General features: G+C 43.2%; 1 protein-coding gene across 1 annotated transcript in view; it reads right to left on the bottom strand.

Annotated features, from left to right (window-relative positions):
* DNAH9 (dynein axonemal heavy chain 9) overlaps positions 1-21,756 on the bottom strand; it is a 1,695,107-nt gene that overhangs the window by 1,306,576 nt on the left and 366,775 nt on the right. The window contains exons 14-15 of the mRNA XM_078654721.1: positions 11,093-11,334; positions 4,334-4,469 (exon numbers count right to left, since the gene is read on the bottom strand). Of these exons, the coding sequence (XP_078510847.1) occupies positions 4,334-4,469; positions 11,093-11,334 (378 nt within the window). The remainder of the gene's footprint in view (positions 1-4,333; positions 4,470-11,092; positions 11,335-21,756) is intronic.

The raw sequence follows: 21,756 nt of genomic DNA on the forward strand, positions 1-21,756 counted from the left end.
TGCCCAGAGCTCCTTCAGGCCTAGGCGGTTTATACATGCTGTCAGGTACTCTCTTGCTGTGCAGGCTTTGCTTGAGTTTATCTGTTTCCATGGGTGGAAATTCAAAGAGCTTTGTTCGAACCTTCTGATCCTATTCCAGCCTTTCACGTAGGCGCTGTTTTGAGATATTTTTTGTGATTGTAAACCAAACTCCAGCCTGATTTGTGCAGGAGAGATGTAATTTGGGAGGCTGAAGATTATTCTTGCTGATCTCGACACGGTATGCTCCAAAGTATCCCCATCTCTTCCCCTGAGGCACTCGCTCCCATAAGTGATTGCTGGGATTAACTTTGCTTGTAAAACCTGTAGTAGTGGGTTAAAGCTTGGCCCTGCAGTTTTAAGTTTGAGAGATTTTGCAGCTACCACTATTGAGTTACCTCTCCGTTTTATGGCTTCTTTTTGTGGTTTAAAAGTACCTTTCTCATCAAATATCACCCCTAAATACTTGTATTAGGCCACGACTTCCAAGGGTGTGCCTGCCACGTACCAGTGAAACCCGGCTGTGTTCTTTTTCGGGTTGACTTCTCTAAGTTGATAGTTAGACCATTAGATGCTGCATGACTGATAGTTGTGTTTAGCAGGTGCTGAAGCCCGATTGGAGTTCGGCTGATCAGCCCAAAAGTCTATTTAAAAAAGTGTATTTCTTTAACATGCAGAAGAAATTACAATACTAGGGCTCATAATAGCACTGCACCGAGAAGTTATAATTAAAAGTCATTGTTTTGTAAAACTGTTAGTCTGAATGCACATACTTGAAAGGGCTTTCATATGTGGTAATGAATAATGGAGAGTTGTGATGAAATAAAATATTTGCCTAAAATCACATGATTTAAGAAGGAAAGCAGCGATTTATTCAGATTCTCTGGTTTCATTTTATACAAATCAGCCAGTAAATGGGTAACTATTTGTCTTTCCCTATGTTAAGAGTTTGTGTTTAACTCTTAGCTTTAAAAATATAGCGCAAACTCCACCTGAAGGTATTGGAGCGCTGTCACGTAACAGAAGGGCATGTGTATTCATTATAGGCATGGGCAAATTAAGTGATTTGCCACAGTGAATCACGGGATGTAGACCCAATGGTGAGACTCAAACCTGTTTCCCAGCTCCAAAGTCATTAGCTCTGGCCGAAAGGCCGCATCTTGGGTAGAAGGAGAATGGCAGGCAGAAGCGGTTATATGATGTTACAACGCATTCCGTTGCAACGCATGCCTTTTCCCCGCAGGCGTTACAACGGAATGCCTTTACCACGCCTATGGGTTACCACGAAAATGCCTTTACCACGCGTAGTTTAACAAAGTTTTTCATTGTTTAACTATGCATGATATTTGCATTTTCATGGTAAACCGACTGCATGATTGAATATTCAAATCTATATATGTTTTTTTAATTATGCCTAACCTAAAAAAATATCATAATTAAGAAATATACTTAAATTTTCTTTTGACGGTATTCTCCTTCTTCTAACTCCTTAAGTGGTCCTTTCTCTATTTTTGATGCAGTACGTAGACGCACGTACGTAATCACGTCTGTTAGGGAGGCTCTTTCCATGAAGGGCAGGCACAGAAGAGCGTGTTTAAGGTACGTTTTCTTTCTTTTTTTTTTTTTTAAACCCTCTCGTTTTCGATTTTTTGGGGGGGGAGACCCCCCAGCCCCCCCTTTTTTTTAACCTTTAACTCACATTCTTTTACTACGTATTTCGTAGTATAGGAATGCGTGGTAAAGGTTATAGTGGTAACCACGCATGCGTTGTAAAGCATGCGTGGTTAGTGCATTCGTGGAAACGGCTTCGTTGTAGTGGCTGTTTCCCGGCAGAAGTCACATAGAAGCTCACCACAGTATGGGCTCGAGGTTCGAAAAGGACCTCGAGCTGAGCCGGAGCCGCGTTTCAGGCTCGAGCCTGGCTAGAGCTTTCAGTGGTTTGGCCACCTCTAATGCTTCATGACACAGACAGCATGGTACAAAAGGAAGGATGAACCCAGGACTATGACATATAGACTATGATGATTAGCATTAATTTATCTAATCATTATCACTGCATCACTCTACTGAGTCACAGACCTAAAACCCAAGACTTGACCAAGCAGTGCCATATTCTAAACTGAAACTCCCTTGTCGCCATATGCGTCATGGTCTAACATTATCCACATAGAAAAACAAATTTCAACTCACACTTCTGGAAGCGACTGTTAAAACCGCGCAACAACGGGCTCTTTAAGACCATGGAAAACGACCACAACACAGCCTAAGTGCAATGGAGCAGCACTGCCACTAGGTGGCAGGAACCAGGTCCCAACAAAGATTAAGCAACAACTGCACAGAGTACATCAAGAGAGGGAGAGCCCAACTCAGATTGGTGCTGTCCAGAGCCAAACCCAAATGACATTAAACAGAATCTAACTCTCTCCTCCACTTAATGTACAGTTGAGTACAGCCAGAAATGCTGTGGAATTGACATCTTGTCCAATTAAGACGTTTTTTGGCTATCCCATATTGTTTGAAACTATCAACGGCTACCAACATAAGAGATGGAAGAAAAGCCTATCGGGGATAGCAAGATCCAGCTGCACCTCGAGCATGTTTAATATTTTTAGGAGCAATAAAACATGTTTGATGACAACTAATATTTGAATGCTTCAAAGGCATTGCTCGTAACATATATTGGGTGCAGTGGCAGCTGCCACAAATGTAAAGTGGTGGGGTGGCATGGGGGGTTTGGGGAATAAAAATAAAATAAAAAGACTTACCTGCCGCTCCCGCTGACGCTGCTTGACGCCTTGGTGCTCCTCTACGCCCGACAGTCCATGGGCCGTAAAGCACCGGCTCCCCATCTAATCCAGGCGCTGCTCTCATGCTATACCTAGCATGAGAGAAGTGCCAGGATTGGGCTGAGAAGGCAGGTCTGATGCTCGCTCAGGCACAGGGAGTCTGTGTCTTTTCTCCACCTGGCTGTACAACACAGCTGGGTTGGAGAAACATAAGTGCCCATCCCAAGACGGCCGGCTAAACAGACATGCACATTTACAATGTCCATCACACCTCCTCCATGCCATGGCCCTGCCCCAATCTGCCCGGACTCCATCTTCCGGCTCAGTCAAACAGTGATTAAAAAAAAGATAACAACACTGTTTTATTTTAATTTTATTTATCATCTTCTAGCTCTGAATGGTGGGATGACACTCCTCCGCAATTACGGAGGAGCTGCCGCTGAGAAGGTGACAGCAACCTCTGTTTATTGTCCAAATTTTATGAAACACCGAAATGTATTGTTCCCATTTTTTGGCATTTAAATGAATACTTACATTAAAAACATTTGTCAAGTCATTATTCAAATATTAACCGTGGTTTCAATTAATTGTACTGTGTTGGCAACAATGTGCATGGTACAGTTTGATTGGCATGTGAGGTACACCATATTGTTGCTTATAATGTATCTGTCGAAGTGGTGCACTAATCGGGATAAATTTGGAGAAACTATATAAGACAGTTATATACAATATTTAATTACATAGAGTGAGCTATATATACGTGTTGGAATACTCCCAGCGAATTAACATTTCTTGTTGTCAGTAAAAACTAAAGATTTTGATTTTTTTTTAAAGGGACTCTTGGAGCAGTGCCCGGCAGAGGCCAGCTCATGGAAGCATCAAAGAAGTAAACTTGACCATATTGAGCCCACTTCTCTGTATGCCTCTCTAAGGTTCTGTGGCCTCCACATGTTTCCCTAGCACACCAAGTCAGCTTGCTTGTTATGTATTAGTACAAGGTTAAAAAGGGACTCTTAAACAGTTAAAGACGAGGTTTTATTTTTAATTCTAAACCTGTGCATTTCGAGAAACATGTTACATATTGCCATGCATATGGACCGGAGACATTGTTTACATCAAATGCGTTACAATGACCACATTGTTACAAGGCAAACCATTACATCGCAAGTCGGGTCAATGACTTGCTGTATGGGGCGCGCTGGTGTTGGATTTGCAATCCAATCCAATATCTTCCCTTCTTTTGCACAAACTGGAGTAGGAATAGTAAATTATACTATTCCTAAGTCCAGCGCACCCCCTACAGTAAGTCGCTGTAATGACCTGCGATGTAATGGTTCACGTTGTAACAACGCGGTCGTTCTAACAACTGCGTTGTAATGAAAAGCATTGTAGCGCATTCATTGTAAAGAGATATATTCATATGGACATTATGTTATAAAGAAAGTGTTGAACTTACGAATTCGGCCAGGAAAAAGAACATGGGAAAGAATGACATACATGAATAGGTTTACATAACCTCCATACTGCACCTGTGTTGTCCAAAAGGTACTTGAGTGAGCACTCAATGGCATTAAAGAAGCCATCCAGGACCATCTCATCCACATAATCCACATAGGCTTTCCACACATCCGATGCTGCATCAGCACTGAAAAGGCTCAGGTTTTCCTGCAAAAGAGTCATCCTTGAATATCAAAGTAATGAGTACAGGTCCCTTTAATGCACTCAAGCGAAGCCTAGAATGTGTTTGACCAAAAGATGTCAGCAGCAGCTGCTGATCATAGCAGGCAAAGGGAAGACTGCTTATGTGCATCCTTTGACTGTCACATGCTACATTAGAGAGGTAGATCAGACCACGGTATACGTATGCTCAAATGGATCTAGAGCAAGAGTTACATGTAAGCATATCACAATTTACTATTCTATAGAGAGTAAAGTGGCACAATTTACTTTACTATAGAGAGTAAAGGGGCAATGTCAAGAAAACTGACTTTAGAAAATGTATATTTTTCTATTTGATGTACACTTTACCTACTTTTATGGGTAACAGAGAACACATGTCTTCATGCTGAAGTAAAATAAACTGATTGTGCTACAAAAGTGAATCTGCACAACTAATACAATGTTTTATTTCTAAAGCATTTTCAGAAGACTGTGGGCCAGATGAACTAAACATTTTTAACAGTTGCAAATGCTCCAAAAGCTGCTTCTAGAATGGGATTATGAATGGATACCAATTCAATATCTGCAAGAGTATTTTGTAGGTGTCACTCCCAAATACAGATTCTGTATCTTATGTGTAGGAAGATGCCTCATTTTGTATCATCACACCTATTTATTTTTGGACTGAAGCAGCTAGTTTTTGTGGTCTGGCTTGACAGCACAGCCATCACTAGACAATTATGTGAGCATCTCTTGAGAGGGGCTTTGGCTCCGCCTATATGTTGGGAGCCAGAACTACATGTTTTGATTGGGCAGAAGTTGTGTACTTCCACAAAAAAAGTGCTTGCCCTCCACACAGTTTTGATCATTTTTGTGTTTATTTATGCAGGTGCTTGATCTCAGCGACAAAGGCATAACACTGTAATGCTATTAAAGTGTCTTAGATTACTAGATAATGTAGGCCTTTATCTCTGGCAGCAGCACAGATGGAAGGAGGGTAGTCATCATCCTACATGGATGTTTAAGTCTGGTTTGACAGTGCAATTGTTACCTGACCTTTTAATTTTCACGAATATTATTCTACAGTTTTTTACTTCCACACATATCTAATCCCATGCTATTTCCTTGTAAATATTCCCATTCCCATGCAAGATTCCTTTAAAGTCAGACCTATCGGCAGTGCCAATGCTTGTTTGACTCTGCACTGGGACTCTGCTAACCAGGTCACAGTGCATGTTCTCTGACCCCGAAAACATGTGGAAATTGTTTATAGTTCTAATTGACATATTTAGCTTGTCCACTTAGTTACATTTCACTTGTGGGCTGCAGCACACATTGTGTCACCTCTAAACTGACAGTGCAAAACAAAAATGCAGGCCTGCAAAAGTAACCTGACTGTGCATGATTAAAATGAAAATCTGCCCTGTCAAAATAATCCCTTTTGATAGGTTTAAATCCTTTTAAATATTAATAAGTCATCTCCAAGTAAGCCGTAAGTGCCCATTAGACAGGGTGCATGGTATTTGAAAGTAAGACATTTTAAAGTAAACATGCTGTTATGGTAACTAGTCCCTAAAAGCTATTTTCACTGTAGCAGGGATAGCTGTTCCATAGGAAAGGATTGGGATACAGTATTACAATTAATATTAATTATTTCCGTTAGGAACCAGCAAAAAACATACTTCTTGGACTTTTTAACATATTTATTATAGTCCAAATTATTGGCAAAGTCGGATTTGTTCTAAATATTTTACATAAGGTACTTTTGATAAGTCAACTTTTAAGTGCCTGAAGCTAATTTGCATGAGCTTCTAACTACACCCAAGAACTGCATGGCTCCTTAATAAGGCATGAACTTTCTGCCAGAGCTTAGACAAAGGCCTTGAGTGTGGATAAGTGTCCTGCTCCTTTGACAGGATAACCATTTGGGCAGTAGACAGAAACTTAATTAATTTCAAAGAGGCCTCCCCTATCAAAAGCAGTTGCCTGGCACTAGCCTGTGGGTGAGGGTGACTCTTGGCTCCTCCTTAACCAATAGGGAACAAGTTTCGAGGTATTACCCTAGCTACATTTATTGCAGCTTCTATTTGTTTTATTGCATACAATTCCAAAGTACCCCTCTCTACCTAAATCCAACATGGCAGAACCTTTAGAGGAGCTCCTGTGACCACCCTAGAGTGTTGGCCAGGAAAAAGAGCAACCCCTTTTGTGGTCACTGAGAGTAGCTTCTCTCCAACTTGGATTAGTGATTAGAGGGCTAGATGCTGAACAACATCCAATCTACGCCGACGGCTTCCTGGACGCGAGCTCCAGACTTTTCCCACTGGGAGCTTGTCCCGCCTTTGTCGGCAGCTCAACAGAGACTTTGTCTTTTGTCAACTAGTCATCGATAAGCACGTCTTCGGATCCAGCTGCAGCCTTGCCCCGCTGAAGACTTTACCTTCTTGGAAGGTAACTATCTGACCAAGACAAATCCAACCCTATTATCCAACGTGCTCTCCATTGCAGTCAGCCAGAATCCTTTCCCTTGTCCAAGTCTAGCGTGACCTGTTGACCACAGTTGGCGCTTTAAGCTTTTTGGTGCTATTTTCATTTAAACATTTAAAAATCTATACCTCTGGCTCCCCTTATTGTATTCTTGTTGTTTTGGTCTTTTTTTTTTGTTCAGTAAAATATTCTCTATTTTTATAACCAAGAGTGGGATATTTATTGTGATGTGTTTTTGACTTTTTAAGTGTTTTGGTACCTCAAAATGCTTTACACATTCTCTTTACTTAAGCCTGTCTGTTCTGTGCCAAATGTGTCACAGGTTGAGCTCAAGTTTAAATTACTGAAACCTTTATTGGATCTGAAAAGAATAGCAACAATATTATTTGGGGTAGACTACATCCACCCCAAGTAATAATCCACTTTCTCACATTATATATCAATGTTTTGCGACGGAAACCTGATAGCAAAACATAAAAAATGTACAGGCCTCTCGAAGGATCTGGCATTACACTCATAAAAGAGAAGCAATCCTCTTGGGACCCGTCCCCTTTGTGAATATATAAAAATAAAGTTGATTGAAAAGCAGGCCGTGGACCAAGGGCCACTGCCTAATCTTAAACTTAAAAAAAAAAACACGAAACAAATGTCCATTTCTTTTGAGGAAAATGGGTTACATTAAAAAACACGGTGATTGCTTTATTTAAAAGTAATCACAGCCATTGTAGTCTGCTGATTCCAGAAGTCCACCATCCTTGTCAAGGCCTCCAATTGTAGTGAGTTGCAATTTTCAATCTATTTCATTTATGTTCATGCGACTTGCTACGATTCAGAATCTTAAGAACCAGGCCATATTAGCACTTAGGTCGATTATTAAAATTTTTACTGCAACCTACTACATTATTTTGAGACCAGTTAGTCGTACATCTGGCTCCTGTCTGCTGTTTCCGACCCTTTGGCAGGAAAATTCTTCCATCTTCTTACCAAAATTTCTGCCATTGCTCTAAACAATGTGTTCTAGTGGGCAACATCAAGACCCTATTTAGGGTAGGGTTTTTAAACTCAGAGTAGGGCTTTGTACCAATGAAAGGTTGTTAGATGAAAGACCTGATGGCCCCTTTGGTTAGCATGCCGATTTTAGATATTGTGTTCTAGTAAGTAATAGAATGTAGTGTGTAAACTTATCAAGTTTAGACATTATTTCTTGCATGGAAATGTGGTACAAAACTGGGAAGAAACGAAATCACAATCATGTAGACGTTAAGGCATTACGATACTTCAAGGTAACACGTGGCAAAGCAGTATGCTCACTTGAAGCAAGCGGGACAGATGATTGAACCTCAAATTATGGCATCTAGCCAGTAAGGTTTGCTGCATTATTTTAGCAAGGTAAGGTGCTGGCATCTTAAAAGAAAGATGTTGTGGCATCATTGATCAGCACTCTGGTCATGGAGAAGCAAGGTGAAGACAGACAGCTAAACCGCCACCCAGAGTCAACTGACTTCCAATGGAAAATTGGTGTGAGGCGTTACCGGACTGGCTGTTCATTGCTTGTGTATGCCCCATGGAATCTGCCTGTTCACCCTTGTTGTGAGTGCACAAGATGGCAGAAAGACCCAAAAATAACTAGTTCTTTACATGTGTGTTTAAACTGATGCAAGATCACTGCTCTGCTGGAGCACCACATTTGCAGGTGCCTAGACTGTCCATGCTGCTACTAGGCGAATACTTGATTTGCATAGAGCTGACTTGTTACATGGAACCGCTCTGCAGAGCTAGTTCTTTCACAGTCCCATTTTGACCTTTCCAATCTAATTCAAGGTGTAGACGGTGACATAACGCAGAGCCCCGCAGACTGTGGTGATGGGCTCTGGTGACCCCCACATCGTACAATTATTCGGGAGTCTTAGGCAGCATGGAGACCCACGGCAATAACAGGAGCGGGGACTACCTTACAGCCCTTCATGTTAAAAGATGTTGCTCGGCATAGGCGGAAAGGCCCACAAGCATATTTTCAGGTCTGGGCTTCAGAAGAGGGTGGAATGCGCTTGCCAGGGACCAGTCCTCTTTTGAAGGGAGGGTGTTTCCTGGGGCATTATGTTGAGGAGTCAAAATCTCTTTGATGAGGCTTGTTTCCAGTTTTCTCCTTAAGGATGATAGGTTTGGGTGGTTTCTAAAGCCAGGGTTTAACAAATTCTGAAGATGTGTGCCCAGGACCTAAACTGGCCTCCATCTTTGTCTTCAAAGGAAATCTGGTTTGTACAACAGAAAGGCGTGTATTTATGCAACCGTTAGTGCATATACAGGTTAAGGTTATCCTTCCGAGGTCGATAAATGATGTACCATTGAATTGGAAAAAGCAGAGCATGTATTCTTCATATAAAAGCAAGGTATTGCTATATTTTCTCTCATGGTCACCTATTATAAAATATCTTTTTTTTAGGATAGAGGGTATTGCGTAACACAGCTGTGAATATTTTGCATTCAATTACATCTTTTTAGTTCGAGCCTGGGCAGTGCATGTGCTGCTATGCGAGGCATGCTGTATTCAGGTAGGGACTTGAAGCTCCGCCCACTCGCCGCCCATATTTTTCATTGGCTTGTGTCATTGTTCATTGTAAACTTTGTCTGTTCATTGGTCAATAGGCTTAGTTGTCCCTCCTTAATACCGCCTTGTCTCATTTTGTAACCTCCCATGGCGACACCCCTTGTTACGTGTGTTGTTACTCAGTAGGCTTTAATTACAGCCTCTGAGCACTATTTTCTCAAATAGTTTTGTCCTGCCTGCAGTTTATAGCATGGGCGCTGAGCGCATTTGCAATGCAATGGGTCTCGCATTTGCGAGCGTTTAAGCTATTGGCATTGTAAATGACAATGCCTTAAATTTATCTGTTTTAAAAACAACAGATAAATAAATGACATTGTCATTTGCAATGCCAGTAGCTCAAACTCTCATAAACGCAAGACCTATTGCCTTGCAAATGCTTGTTTTACTCTACAGACAGTACGGTCAGCTTTTGTCTACAATTTACCAATTATGCACGAATCACATGAAACCAGGTACCAAAATATGTCACTCAGCTGTTAGCGTTTGAAATTAGCTAAGAAAGTTGGAAAAGTAGATGAAGAAAAATCGAAGCATAGCTCAGAGAAGAAGAAATAGGGTTGACATGGTCATATACCATGCTACTCTTGAATTTGCTGAGCACATATGCAGAGTGACTGAAGTAAGGGTTCCATGTGTCCAACAGGTGACTCATACATCTAAGCAACAAATGTTTAAATAACTGAGATATCTTACTTTCTGTGAGGACACCTTTTTAGGGCAAGGTGTAGGTCACAATTAATGAAACTAAACAGCCTGGAAAATGAAAGGTCTCTGGTTATATTCTACTCATGACAAGAGCTCAGAGCATCCACTGATACAAAACCCTGAGGGCCTCATTTACTAGATTTTGACGCACAGCGGCGCAGCAAGCCTTCCTGCTGCGCTGCCGTGCATCAAAATAAAAGAGCAGGAATGCGCCATATCTACAAGACACAGTGAATTCTTGTCCTTTTCCTCTGCTCCGGCGAACAAACAGAAGCTGTGTGCCAAACGCAGACACCCTTGCGTAATGTTGCAAGGGTGCCTGAGTTGCGGGGATGATTGTTTTTGTGCTGAAGGGACACCTTCCTACACAACAACAATCATTGATGGCATATTCCTCTTTCTATGTGTGCTGCAGAATGCAACACGCATAGCAAGAGGAAGAAATGAGGAGAAACAAAAGTATTTCTCCTCTTTGAACCACTCCTATGCCTCCTCTCACGAGGCGTAGGATTCTGACGCATTCCCAACTTTACAAAACATTGTAAATCTGGGACTGCATCAGGTTCCATGAATGTTGCCTGGAAACACCCACAGGAACACCCAGGGAACGCCCCTTTCACACAGAGTAATGCGTGAAAGGGGATATATTTACAAGGCCATGAAAAGTCACGCAGGGTAAGTTTACGTTGCCTTGTAAATATGGGCATGCCCATTACGCCGCTGATGCGTCAAGTGACGCACCGGCGGAGCAATGGCCTTGTAAATGAGGCTCTGCAGGTCACTCCTCTCCAGCAACTGTTAAGACACATCAAACCACATGTTCAAATACCTTGACCAGTGCGTGAATTCGGTTCCCAGATTCTCGAATAAGGCTGTATCGCTTCTCAAGCCGATCGGTTCGGTCATCTAGGTTGAGCAAAGTTTCTTTTTTACCATCCTTCCTTTCAAAAATAGGTGAGACCCAGGTCTTCATTATGGCTTGAATTTCGTCCACATTATCCTTGGCTTTCTGCACTCTCCTTTCCAGATCATGTACGCTGTCTCTGGTGGTCTGAATATAATCCCAAACACCTTCAAATGAAAAATATTCCAGAAATAAATCCATTTTGTTCCAAATATACCCATCCATTATATTTATGAAGTAGTGCCATGCTTTTGTTTCCAACATACAACTGCGGCCCTGTGCTTCGATGCCGCAATCTGGTAAAGTTAGTTCACCAGGATTCCACAGCTAGGCTACACCTTGCATCCCACAGTCCAGTGTGGGGCACTCTGAGGCTCACCTGGCGTATAAGGCCTGTCTAGGAAAGCCAGATGGCTTTGAAGCCTAAGGGCTATACTGCACCAACTTTGCAGTCCAGCAAGGAAACAAAGCATCATGGCATGTTCCACCATACTATCCTTTATGTTAAACAAGTATACAAAAGCAAGCGGAAACAGTCACTATAGCCCATACGTGAAATGACTTGGGTGGATGCTAAACTTTAAATTGGTGGCCCTCGTATCAAAGGGTTTTTACCTTTTCTATGTCTATATAAAAATACTTGGACAAGTAAGTATGTACAATTTGGGAAAGGAGAGACACAATGGGTCAATCATCAGGAGTGTAAGGGCAAAAACTAAGGAAATGTAAATCAATGTGCACAGAAACAGACAATACCTTTTTTGGCCAATGAATACATCTATAAAGTGGACTACTACAATGCCCACCCCTGCCCGGGGGAGGCGTCTCCGAGCACTACGTAAAGTGACCGACTTGGTCTTATTCCATAAATAAAGTTAATCCAAGCAGCGTGGCTTTCTTTAATTCTTCATCGATTTATTAAACACATTCATGTTTCATGGTTTAATTTAAAGCTGTTGTTGCAAAGAGGGTAACATAATTATAGCCAATCCCTCTATGTGAGCAATAGTCAACAGGGCGCATGACGTACATAGCGGCATTGCCTTCATTAAAGAAACAATTTGTGCCTCAGAGGCGTCCTCTAAATGCTGTTCTGGGGAAGTGTGCATATCCTCACAAGAGGTTATGCATTTATATCTTTCTTCCATGTATCTAATGATTTGTTAGTTTCTGAACCATGTCCTACGGGGGTTATTACATGCCATTCAAAGGAGCACAAGGCCCCTTGCAGCCCACCAAGCAGCGTGTGTCAACCCGGAGCTATGTGGCGACCACAGGGACTTTATGTTTCCAAGGGGCATCCTTGTTCCAAGAACTCTCTTGCACGTTGACTATTGGTGGTAACATTTGGAAATAGTCCTTTTTTTTCTTGAGCCACAAATGTGTGCTCCCTGTCTCTCACACATGGACACCCAACCCTTCTCCCCACCTAATGCACCTGAGAGTGTTCCCAAGATAGAAGAGTTTGCTCTTAAGGGGAGCGTTGCCCTCTTCTCCAAACAAGCTTCACCTATTTCGGGTATGGGATTTAATAGGAGGAATTAATAAAAAACGAACTGCTCTGAGGCTACCCGACATATATAATTCCCTTTACAATGAATTCAATGCAATGTGTAAAAAAAGAACACACTAAAACAAAAAGAACTGTACCCCGCACTCACCTCACTCGTTTCTTGCTTTTCTAAACAGAAAATTGTTGAAGAGAACCCTTAAAATCACAAGATAGCCTAATCGAGAATATAAAACGTAAGAGTGTTGGAGGGGAGAAGGGGTATGCTGATGGGGATTTTAGAAATGTTACATTGCACACAATGGACGTCCTACCACAGAGATGCACTAGAAGTAGATATTCTGGACCATGATGAAAATAGTTAGCCTGATATGCGTTTGACTACTGGTGGCTTTTAGCTGTCTGCTGTCGAATACCAAACTATTGTGGAAAATACCAAAACACACAGTTGTCTTTAGGTCAGCTTACTGCTTACCTATGGCAATATCATTTGATTGCTTCTTATTCATCAGCTGTCCTTCTTCTTTGGTCTGTCCCTCCCCAGAGCCACAGTTTATTAGCAATCTTTTTGAGTGGGTGTCTTGTATCTTTCCATTGCTTACATTCTAGGAACCACTTATTTCTTTTTCTTTCCGCACTCCACCCATGTTTTTTTTTTCCAAGCCTCTCCATTGCTCTCCTCACCACCATCGTTGGTCTCCATTCCCGATTTTTATAATTACAGTTTTCCCCAGCACCCAACCACTTCTCTGTTGGACAAACTCAACTCATGGCAGGCAGCCAAAATCAGTGTGCAACAAGCACCATAGAGCTCATGTAGGTAGTTCAGATTTGCTTACTTCAACGACTACATGAACTTGGGTAGGTCATCGTCACCAGCTGGTAATGCATACAGCGCCACTACCTTTACATTTATTAAATGGAAGCTGCATATACGTGAGTTTCTTTATGAAGGTCTCAATCCTATCCTAAGGCCCTCTGTTGTCCTCTGATCAGCCGCGGCCGGTAGTAGGTGTAACTGCAGGGAGGTGACGTGTGAAGGGGGAGGCGCAAGGTGGGGGATAGTAATGTATGGATTACGGACTTTAACAAGTAAGTAAACATATTAATAAATAAAACAAATTTCGTTGTGTGCACTGCATCACCAAATGCGATGCAGTACGCGCAACAAAATTCGTATTATTTATTTACTAGAGCCCGTCCCGACGTTGTCCGGGTATGAAATAGAATGTGTGTAATGTGTGTATTTGGCAAGGGCAATTTATTTTAAAATCTCGCGGTAGACAACATTTTTAGTTTCATTAGAATAGGGACGGAGAAGGCCCAGATGCAGCCCTGGTTGATGTTAGCAGGCGCGTGTAATTGGTGTAGTGATCCGCCGCCTGAGCCCGGCTACAGCCCTTGTTGATGTTAGCAGGCGCGTGTAATGTCTTTGAATGAGAGAGTTATCAGCCGCGGATAAATCCGTTTAATGAGAGAGATGAGTGTCAGCGAGTAGGAGAGACTGCAGTAATTGTCCCCGCAGACACGCTCATTTACGTGTTCCCCCGCTTGAGGCCCAGATTCAGGCCTGTTTGATGTTAGCAGGCGCGTGTTCCCCCGCTTGAGGCCCAGCTGCAGCCCTGGTTGATGTGTACTGATCCGCCGCCTGAGCCCGTCTAGAGCCCTTGGTTGATGGTAGCAGGCGCGTGTAATTTCGTTGAATGAGAGAGTTCAGTAACAGCGTGCAGGAGGGGCTGCAGTAACGTTACTTACCAGGCCTCCAGGTGAACACGTTTGTCACGCCCCAGCACACGGCCACAGCAGACTATCTTCTGATTAATGTACGACCCACATGGCATGAAGGGCGGAACGTAGCACACGCCCCCAGCGTTTCTCACGCCCTCCAGCATGCCCCTTGATGCGGCGCAATTGCGTTCACATGGCATGAAGGCCGGACACACGCCCCCAGCGATTCTCATGCCTCCTGCGTGTCACGCCCCCAGCGTGCCCCTTGATGCAGCGCAGCAATGTGATTGGCGCTTGTATGTACGACTCACATGGCATGAAGGGCGGACACACGCCCCCAACATTTGTCACACCCCCAGCACACGCCCACAGCTCACGATGTGATGGCCGTATCACACACCCCCAGCATTAGTCACACCCCCAGCCCACGCCCACAGCACAACGCAGACACGCCCACAAGGGACTACTTTGCTGGCACGGTTCTTTTACCTTTTAAATGTATAGAGGAGTTGGCCTAACGGCTAAGGCGCTCGACCTTGGACCTGGGGATCTGGGTTCGAGTCTTGGTAACGACGCCAAACATCCTGTGATTCTGGGCAAATCAATTAATCTCCCCGTGCCTAATAAAAATGAATGTGTGTCCTTATGTAACGTAACTGGTGCTATGTAAAGTGCTCTGATACCTGATTCAGTTTGGGTCAAGTTTGCGCTATATAAAACTCAGCAAAAAGAAATATATATATATATGGTGGCCGTCTGCATTGCCTATGTCCTTCTGCTGCAACTGCCCTTTCCAACGCTGTATTGGGTGTTGTGATTGGTGCTGTGGTTACTGAGATTACCCGCCTCAAAGGTTTGGGCTCTCTCTTTATAATATTAGTATGGATATGTTTACTTACCTGTTAAAGTCCGTAATCCATACATTACTACCCCCACCCCGCCCCTCCCCCTCCCCACGTCACTGCCCTGCAGTTACACCTACTACCGGCCGCGGCTGCCTCTGATGTAATGAGACACCAGTACACTGCCTGCAACCTTCACAGTTCAAGACACACTCATCCTTCCAGGTACCCCTGTACAACTGTGTTAGATTTGGGGGTCTCTAGATGGCAGAGGTAGGTACCTTTGACCAATTAGGGACCTTTGCGTCTAGTCAGGGAAAGGGGGTACACACCTAAAATAACCCCTGCTCACCCCCTTGGTAGCTTGGCACGACCAGGCAGGCTTCTCTCAGAGGCAGTGTGTAAAGCATTTGTGAACACATACAGTAATATAGTGACAACACTACAGATAGACACCACAAAGGTTGTATTATAAAAATAGGTCTTTTTATATATACTTATCACAAGACCAGAAGGGCAAAAATAATCCACAATACAATAAAAATATGACTGTTAAAATGGTAAAAAATAGCACAGTTCAAGATAATTGATCAATGCAACACTTTACGTTCAATGTACCTTTGGATGCGTAACGCGATACAAACAAAAGAGTTGCAGGAAAGGTGATGCGTCTGTTCCCTACAGGCAAGAACAGGGATGCGTCGGTTCCTTGCTTCGGGGGAGGTGATGCGTTGGTTCCCTACTGCTGCTTAGGGGACGGTGATGCATCGGTTTCTTACCGGAGATGAGGTGATGCGTCAGTTCCTCACCGCGTTGGGAGGTGATGCGTCTGTTTCTTACTGCGCTTTTGCGACGATGCGACCAGCAGCGCCTCGATGACGACGCAGTTCAATAAAACAAAATGGTGTCTTCTTCTTGATGTGAGAACAAAGGGGCGATGCATGCACGCCCGACGGCCATGCGGCGACTCAGGGAATCTTCTGAGCCGCGACAGGCCCTGCGACACGCTTCTCCGGGGATGCGATGGCGTTTGCTGCAACGGCTGCACTCTTCTCCGGTGATGCGAAGTGCTTCAGTGATGCGACTGCGCTAGCGGTGGCATGCTTTCTCGGCGATGCAAGAACTGCTGCGGCGGCGACACGCTTCTTCTTCGTTGAGTCATGCTTCCAGCTCCCAGCGACACGCAGTCTCTCAGAAGGCCCAGCTCAACAGCCGGCACTTAGTTCCCAGCAAGGGAGTGAAGTCGTGTATCCCTGAGATTTCAGGCAGGAGGCAAGCTCATGTTCAAGCCCTTGGACATCTTCTACAAGATGATGAAAGTAGCACAAAGTTCCTTTCTACTTTCTTTGGCAATCAGGCAACCACTGCAGGCCAATCCCTCATACAGCACACAGCATAGGGATAGTCTCCTACTTCAGTTTCTCTCAGGTTCCTCTCCTCAGCAAAGGTTCTTCTTGTTTCCCAGAAGTGATCTAAAGTTCTGGGGTCGGGGTCCCCCTTTTTATACACCAAAATCCATTGTCTCTGAAGGCAGAGAGTGTCTGTGCCTAGTCCAAACCAGTTCTGTGCAGTCCTGGAGCACTTTGTTTACAGGACTCCTTCTTTCCTTTGTCAGTGTGGGCCAGGGCCATCAGACGCATCACAGGAGGTGGGACCAGCATTGTGGAAGGCAGGCACAGCCCTAGTCAGGTCCAGGTGCAACTCCTCTCACCACTCTACATACAGATAGGTCTATTCAGCCTTGTGCTGACTCACCCTGTCTCCTGGAGCTTCCCAGCCCCTGTCACTCACAAACCAGACAAGGAATACACAACCTAGCAGAGGCAGCCTTGGATAGTTAAGCAAGAAAATACCTACTTTCTAAAAGTGGTATTTTCAAACACAGAATGTTAAAACCAACTTCACTAAAAGACCTATTTTATCATTCTGCGTTCAGGCATACTAAACTCGAATTTCTAGCTAGTTCCCTGAGTCAGTTAAGGATTATAAGGTATTATAATCAAACTGCCTAATGGCTGTCATTCACTATTAGGAAATGCCACACACACCAGGGCATGTCCTACCTTAAACTTACAATGCGCCCTGCACTTGGGCCTACCTTAGGGATGTCTGATATGAAGAGAAGGGAGGATTTAGGGACTGGCAAGTGGATATACTTGCCAAGTCAACATGGCAGTACCAGACTGCCCACAGGCTCTGCAATGGCAGGCCTGAGACATACTTTACAAGCTGCTCCGGTGGGTGGCAAAATCAGTGCTGCAAGCCCACCAGCAGCATTTGATTTACAAGCCCTGGGCACACGCAGTGTACTAGGGTCTGACATGGAGTCACTAATCCATACATCAATTTACCTTAGGGAGCACTCGCACTGTGGCACTGAATAGCAGTGGCTAAAATTAAAATAAAATAAAAAGTCATCTAAAACCAGCAAAATCATAGGAGGAAACAGCAAAAAATGGAAGGGAGACAAACGCCAGTGGTGCCAGGTCTAACAAACTGCTTCTTTATTCAAGCACAGTTTCCCTATGCACATAAAGGCCATTAGGAGGCAGCACAAGATACATGCAAGACACCCTACTAGGAGCATGGACTTCACCACATACGCTACGGAGCCAATTCGTAACTGATAACTTTCTGGTAATTTTATTACAAGAACGGAGGCTACATTATGCATATTCTTTTAATGCAGTCTCCAAGGAGCCGCATACATCACAATATTAAAGGTTCCAGAATAGAACATTGAAAATGCATAAAGGGCATGAGCCATCAACAATCTGCCTCTTTTAAATGTGGCTCTGAGCAGATAAGTTGTCTCCACTTCTCTTACCTATAATTATTGAAATGTTACCTCTTCTTGCTATTTTATGTATGGGTTTATCTCACCCTTCTTCCATCCTTGCCTCCATACCGATTTCCAATTTATGGGACCCCCCTTTACCTCAGAGGGAGGTATTCCCTCGCCCTCTACCTCTTTATTTTTTCAGCTTAGTGTTTTTTATATCGAGGCTTTAACGTTTTAGGGGTTATCTCTGATAGCGCTTTCTCACTTATCTTTTATTTATTGTCTAACGACTTTAAATACGCTCCGCAGCAGTGCAACCTTATTGGCAGTGACCTCCTCACTTCTACGCCTCCCGCTCTTCACCCGATGCAGGCCGCAGACTTGTTCTTAGGCCTCCATCGCGTCCCAAATTAAAGAAGGGATCTTTGGCAGCGGAGACGTCACATCCTCCCATTGCCAAGGGCCCTCCCCCTACGCCCCATGGTTGTGCTAATGCTGTCCTCCAGCTGATCACTCACACGCTCACGCTCAAGGCCATCCCCCAGACAACAGGATAGCACAGCAGCTGATCGATTCCACGCGAGCGTTGGTTACTCGACTTCGGAATCGCGATCGGCTGCTGCCATCCTTAACGCAAGTTTCACTTCATTTCCGCATTAAAAAAAAAGAAAAGGGGTGGAAATCGATTGCTAATACTAAATAAGCAGATTTCCAAACAAAACCTCTAATATTAACAAGCAAATATTCTCTGCAGTTCCCCTGCAGCCATATTTTTTAGCTTACAACTACTGTAATTTATTATCAAATTTCTTAGAGTTTTCTATCTTTTGACTCTCTGACCTGCGCAATGTCTGACTCAAGAGTCAGATGACGCTACCGCCCCTAAAGCTAATGTAGACAGCGAAAACCTTAAAAAGTTCCTACAAAAGGAGATGAGGACCTGCATGATTGAGACCCTGAACCAGGTCATGTCCTCTAAAAGATCACTCCCCACGGAGGACGATGAGGTCACAGAGATCCTCTTTAATGATACCACCAATACGAGGGACAAAAGACAAAAGAAAAGTAAAAACATAGATCCTACCCTCAAGAGCACCTCATCAAATCTGGGAGGTCCTAGCACCTCAATTTCTAATAAAGGTCATAGCACCTCAAACTCCCTGGGTGTTCCTAGCGACACAACATATCTGGGTGTCCTTGGCAGCACAAAATATCCGAGTGTCCCTAGCGGCACAAAATATCAGAGTACTTATCATAATATGGGAGACAATGATTCTTACGACGACAACTCGTCTGATATGCCTGACGAATATATTCTTGACCTAGACGAGGATGACCAAGAATTCTATAACTCAGAAGAACTCCCATCATCATCTAAGGATAATACCATTGACCCCTTGGGAGATGAAATGTTCTCACCCCTAAACCTTAAACATCCCAGAAGCTCAGAGTGGTAGCCCCAAGACCACGTGGCTAAATTAATAAAAAAATGGTTACGAAACCTCCTTGAGCGAGACGCTAGAAACATTCTTAGAGCCGAGTGCTTTAGACCTTCAATCAAAGACAAAACATGCCATACCCCTAACTTGGACCCGAAACTTAACAAGTACCTTTTCAAACTCGGACGGGATCCAAGAAAAGGGATGGAAAGATCCCTTAAAGGATGCCAGGACAGCCTTCTCAACGTCCTGTGCTCCCTAGCAAGGATCCTAGACTCAGCCAAGGAAAGCCATATTAATGGCACCCCCTCAATACGTAACTAATAAGGGGCTGGAGTCAGAAAGCATTAATTCTACTCGGAAACACCAATGCAAAACTGAATGTTGAAAGACATAGGGTTGTAGGGTTGTTCTTACAAAAATCAACCCGAAACTCTCTGTTATGGTGGATAAGGAAACTTCATCTAAACCCAAGGGTTTACTTTTTTGAAGAAGGCCTCATTAATTCTTTGGAGCAATATGACTCAACATTTACAGCCCTGGATAAGGCCCAACAAAAAATGCGCAAGGTCTTTAACCCCAACCTTTTTGGCAGGGCCTCTCTTCTGGCCGCTTCAACCAGAGGCCCTTTTCAAGATCACGTGGTTTTGAAAAGGCTATCAACAGTACACCACACCTCAATTCTACCCCCAAAGAGGGAGTGGCTTTCGATCCAGGGGTTTTAGATCCCATGGATAGTCAAACACCACCAACTTTCCAAGTGAGTACTCTCCCCCTCCCCCTTCTTTCCCCCTAAAAGTGGGAGGCCGACTCAAACTCTTTTACCAGAATTGGAGCCTAATCACACAAGACCCATGAGTTCTAAACACCGTGAAGGGTTTCATGATAGAGTTTAAAGAAACACCTACACAAACCTCTTTCCCATGAGACATTCCTCTCTCCCCAGACCACCAAAAAATAATAGAGATGGGGATCTCCTTGATGCTCCAGAAAGGAGCTATCATAGAGGTCCATCTAGAAGTCTTAAGATTTATAAGTACACTCTTTCTCATACAGAAAAATGAGAAGGGTTGGAGACCAGTCATAAACCTAAAGGAATTAAACAAATATTTGGTTTACAGGCAATTCAAGATGGAAGGCATCCACCTTCTGAGAGATCTTCTGCTAGAAGGAGATTGGTTAGTCAAACTGGATCTGAAAGATGCTTATTTTACAATCCCTATGGCCCAAATCCATCAACCCTTTCTTCAGTTCATGTGGAGAAACCACCTATACCAATTCCAAGCACTACAGTTCGGACTATCTTCCGCTCCCTGGTGTTTCACCAAGATTATGAAACCAATTACCACACTCGTGAGAGAAAGAGGCATCCATCTAATCACATACTTAGAAGACATCCTTATATTGTCACAATACCCTTCACAAATACAGCTAGATTTAAAAACCGTGATGGATCTCTTAGAAAGTTTAGGGTTCATTATAAACAAAGAAAAATCCATCCTAACTCCCTCCAGATCTCTGGAGCTTCTCGTTTTCCCCATAAATACCTCGATTCTTCTACTCCCTTCCAAGAAGATAGCCAAAATCAGGAAAGAAATAAGACACGTTTTGAAAAAACAAGACCTCCCCCTTTATGCATTTTCAATGTTTTATTCTGAAACCTTTAATATTGTGATATATGCGGCTGCTTGGAGATTACATTAAAAGAATATGCATAATGTCAGCCTCCGTGTCTTTAATGAAATCCAGATTCTCTAGTCATGTAATAAGAGAATCGCAATTCTATACACCCTTCATAACCCATTATTAGCTTATGTTCATCTGGAAATATATAACTGATAAAAAATAAAAGATAAAAAGGGCAATTTGGAACACAAAACACAGAAAAAGAATGCAAGATTCTACACCGACCAGCTTAGTTTGTGCCTCATTTCTCATCCCAGATAATACAGAATATAACAGCAAGGTCATGCCATATCAAGTGAAAAGGATTATGCCACACCTCTGTTATATTTTCATTTATGTTATCATTAATATCAGGAAATAATTCGCCTTTTGTGACTACTATAACTATCAACCAGTAAGAAATATTAAGACTCGTGTGTCTGTGTGTAGTGAAGCGCAAGTCTGTCAAGAAATGTACAAAATAAATGCATTTATTGACATAGACTAAACTATCAGCAGAATCCTCAAGAGGTAAGAAAGTTAACTGACCTTAAAATAGACTTTTTTAATTAAGACCCTTTTTTAGCGAATGAAATGAAACCAAGATGCTAAAAGTACACTAT

This window comes from Lissotriton helveticus, chromosome 7 (assembly GCF_964261635.1).
Source record: "Lissotriton helveticus chromosome 7, aLisHel1.1, whole genome shotgun sequence".
NCBI lineage: Eukaryota > Metazoa > Chordata > Amphibia > Caudata > Salamandridae > Lissotriton > Lissotriton helveticus.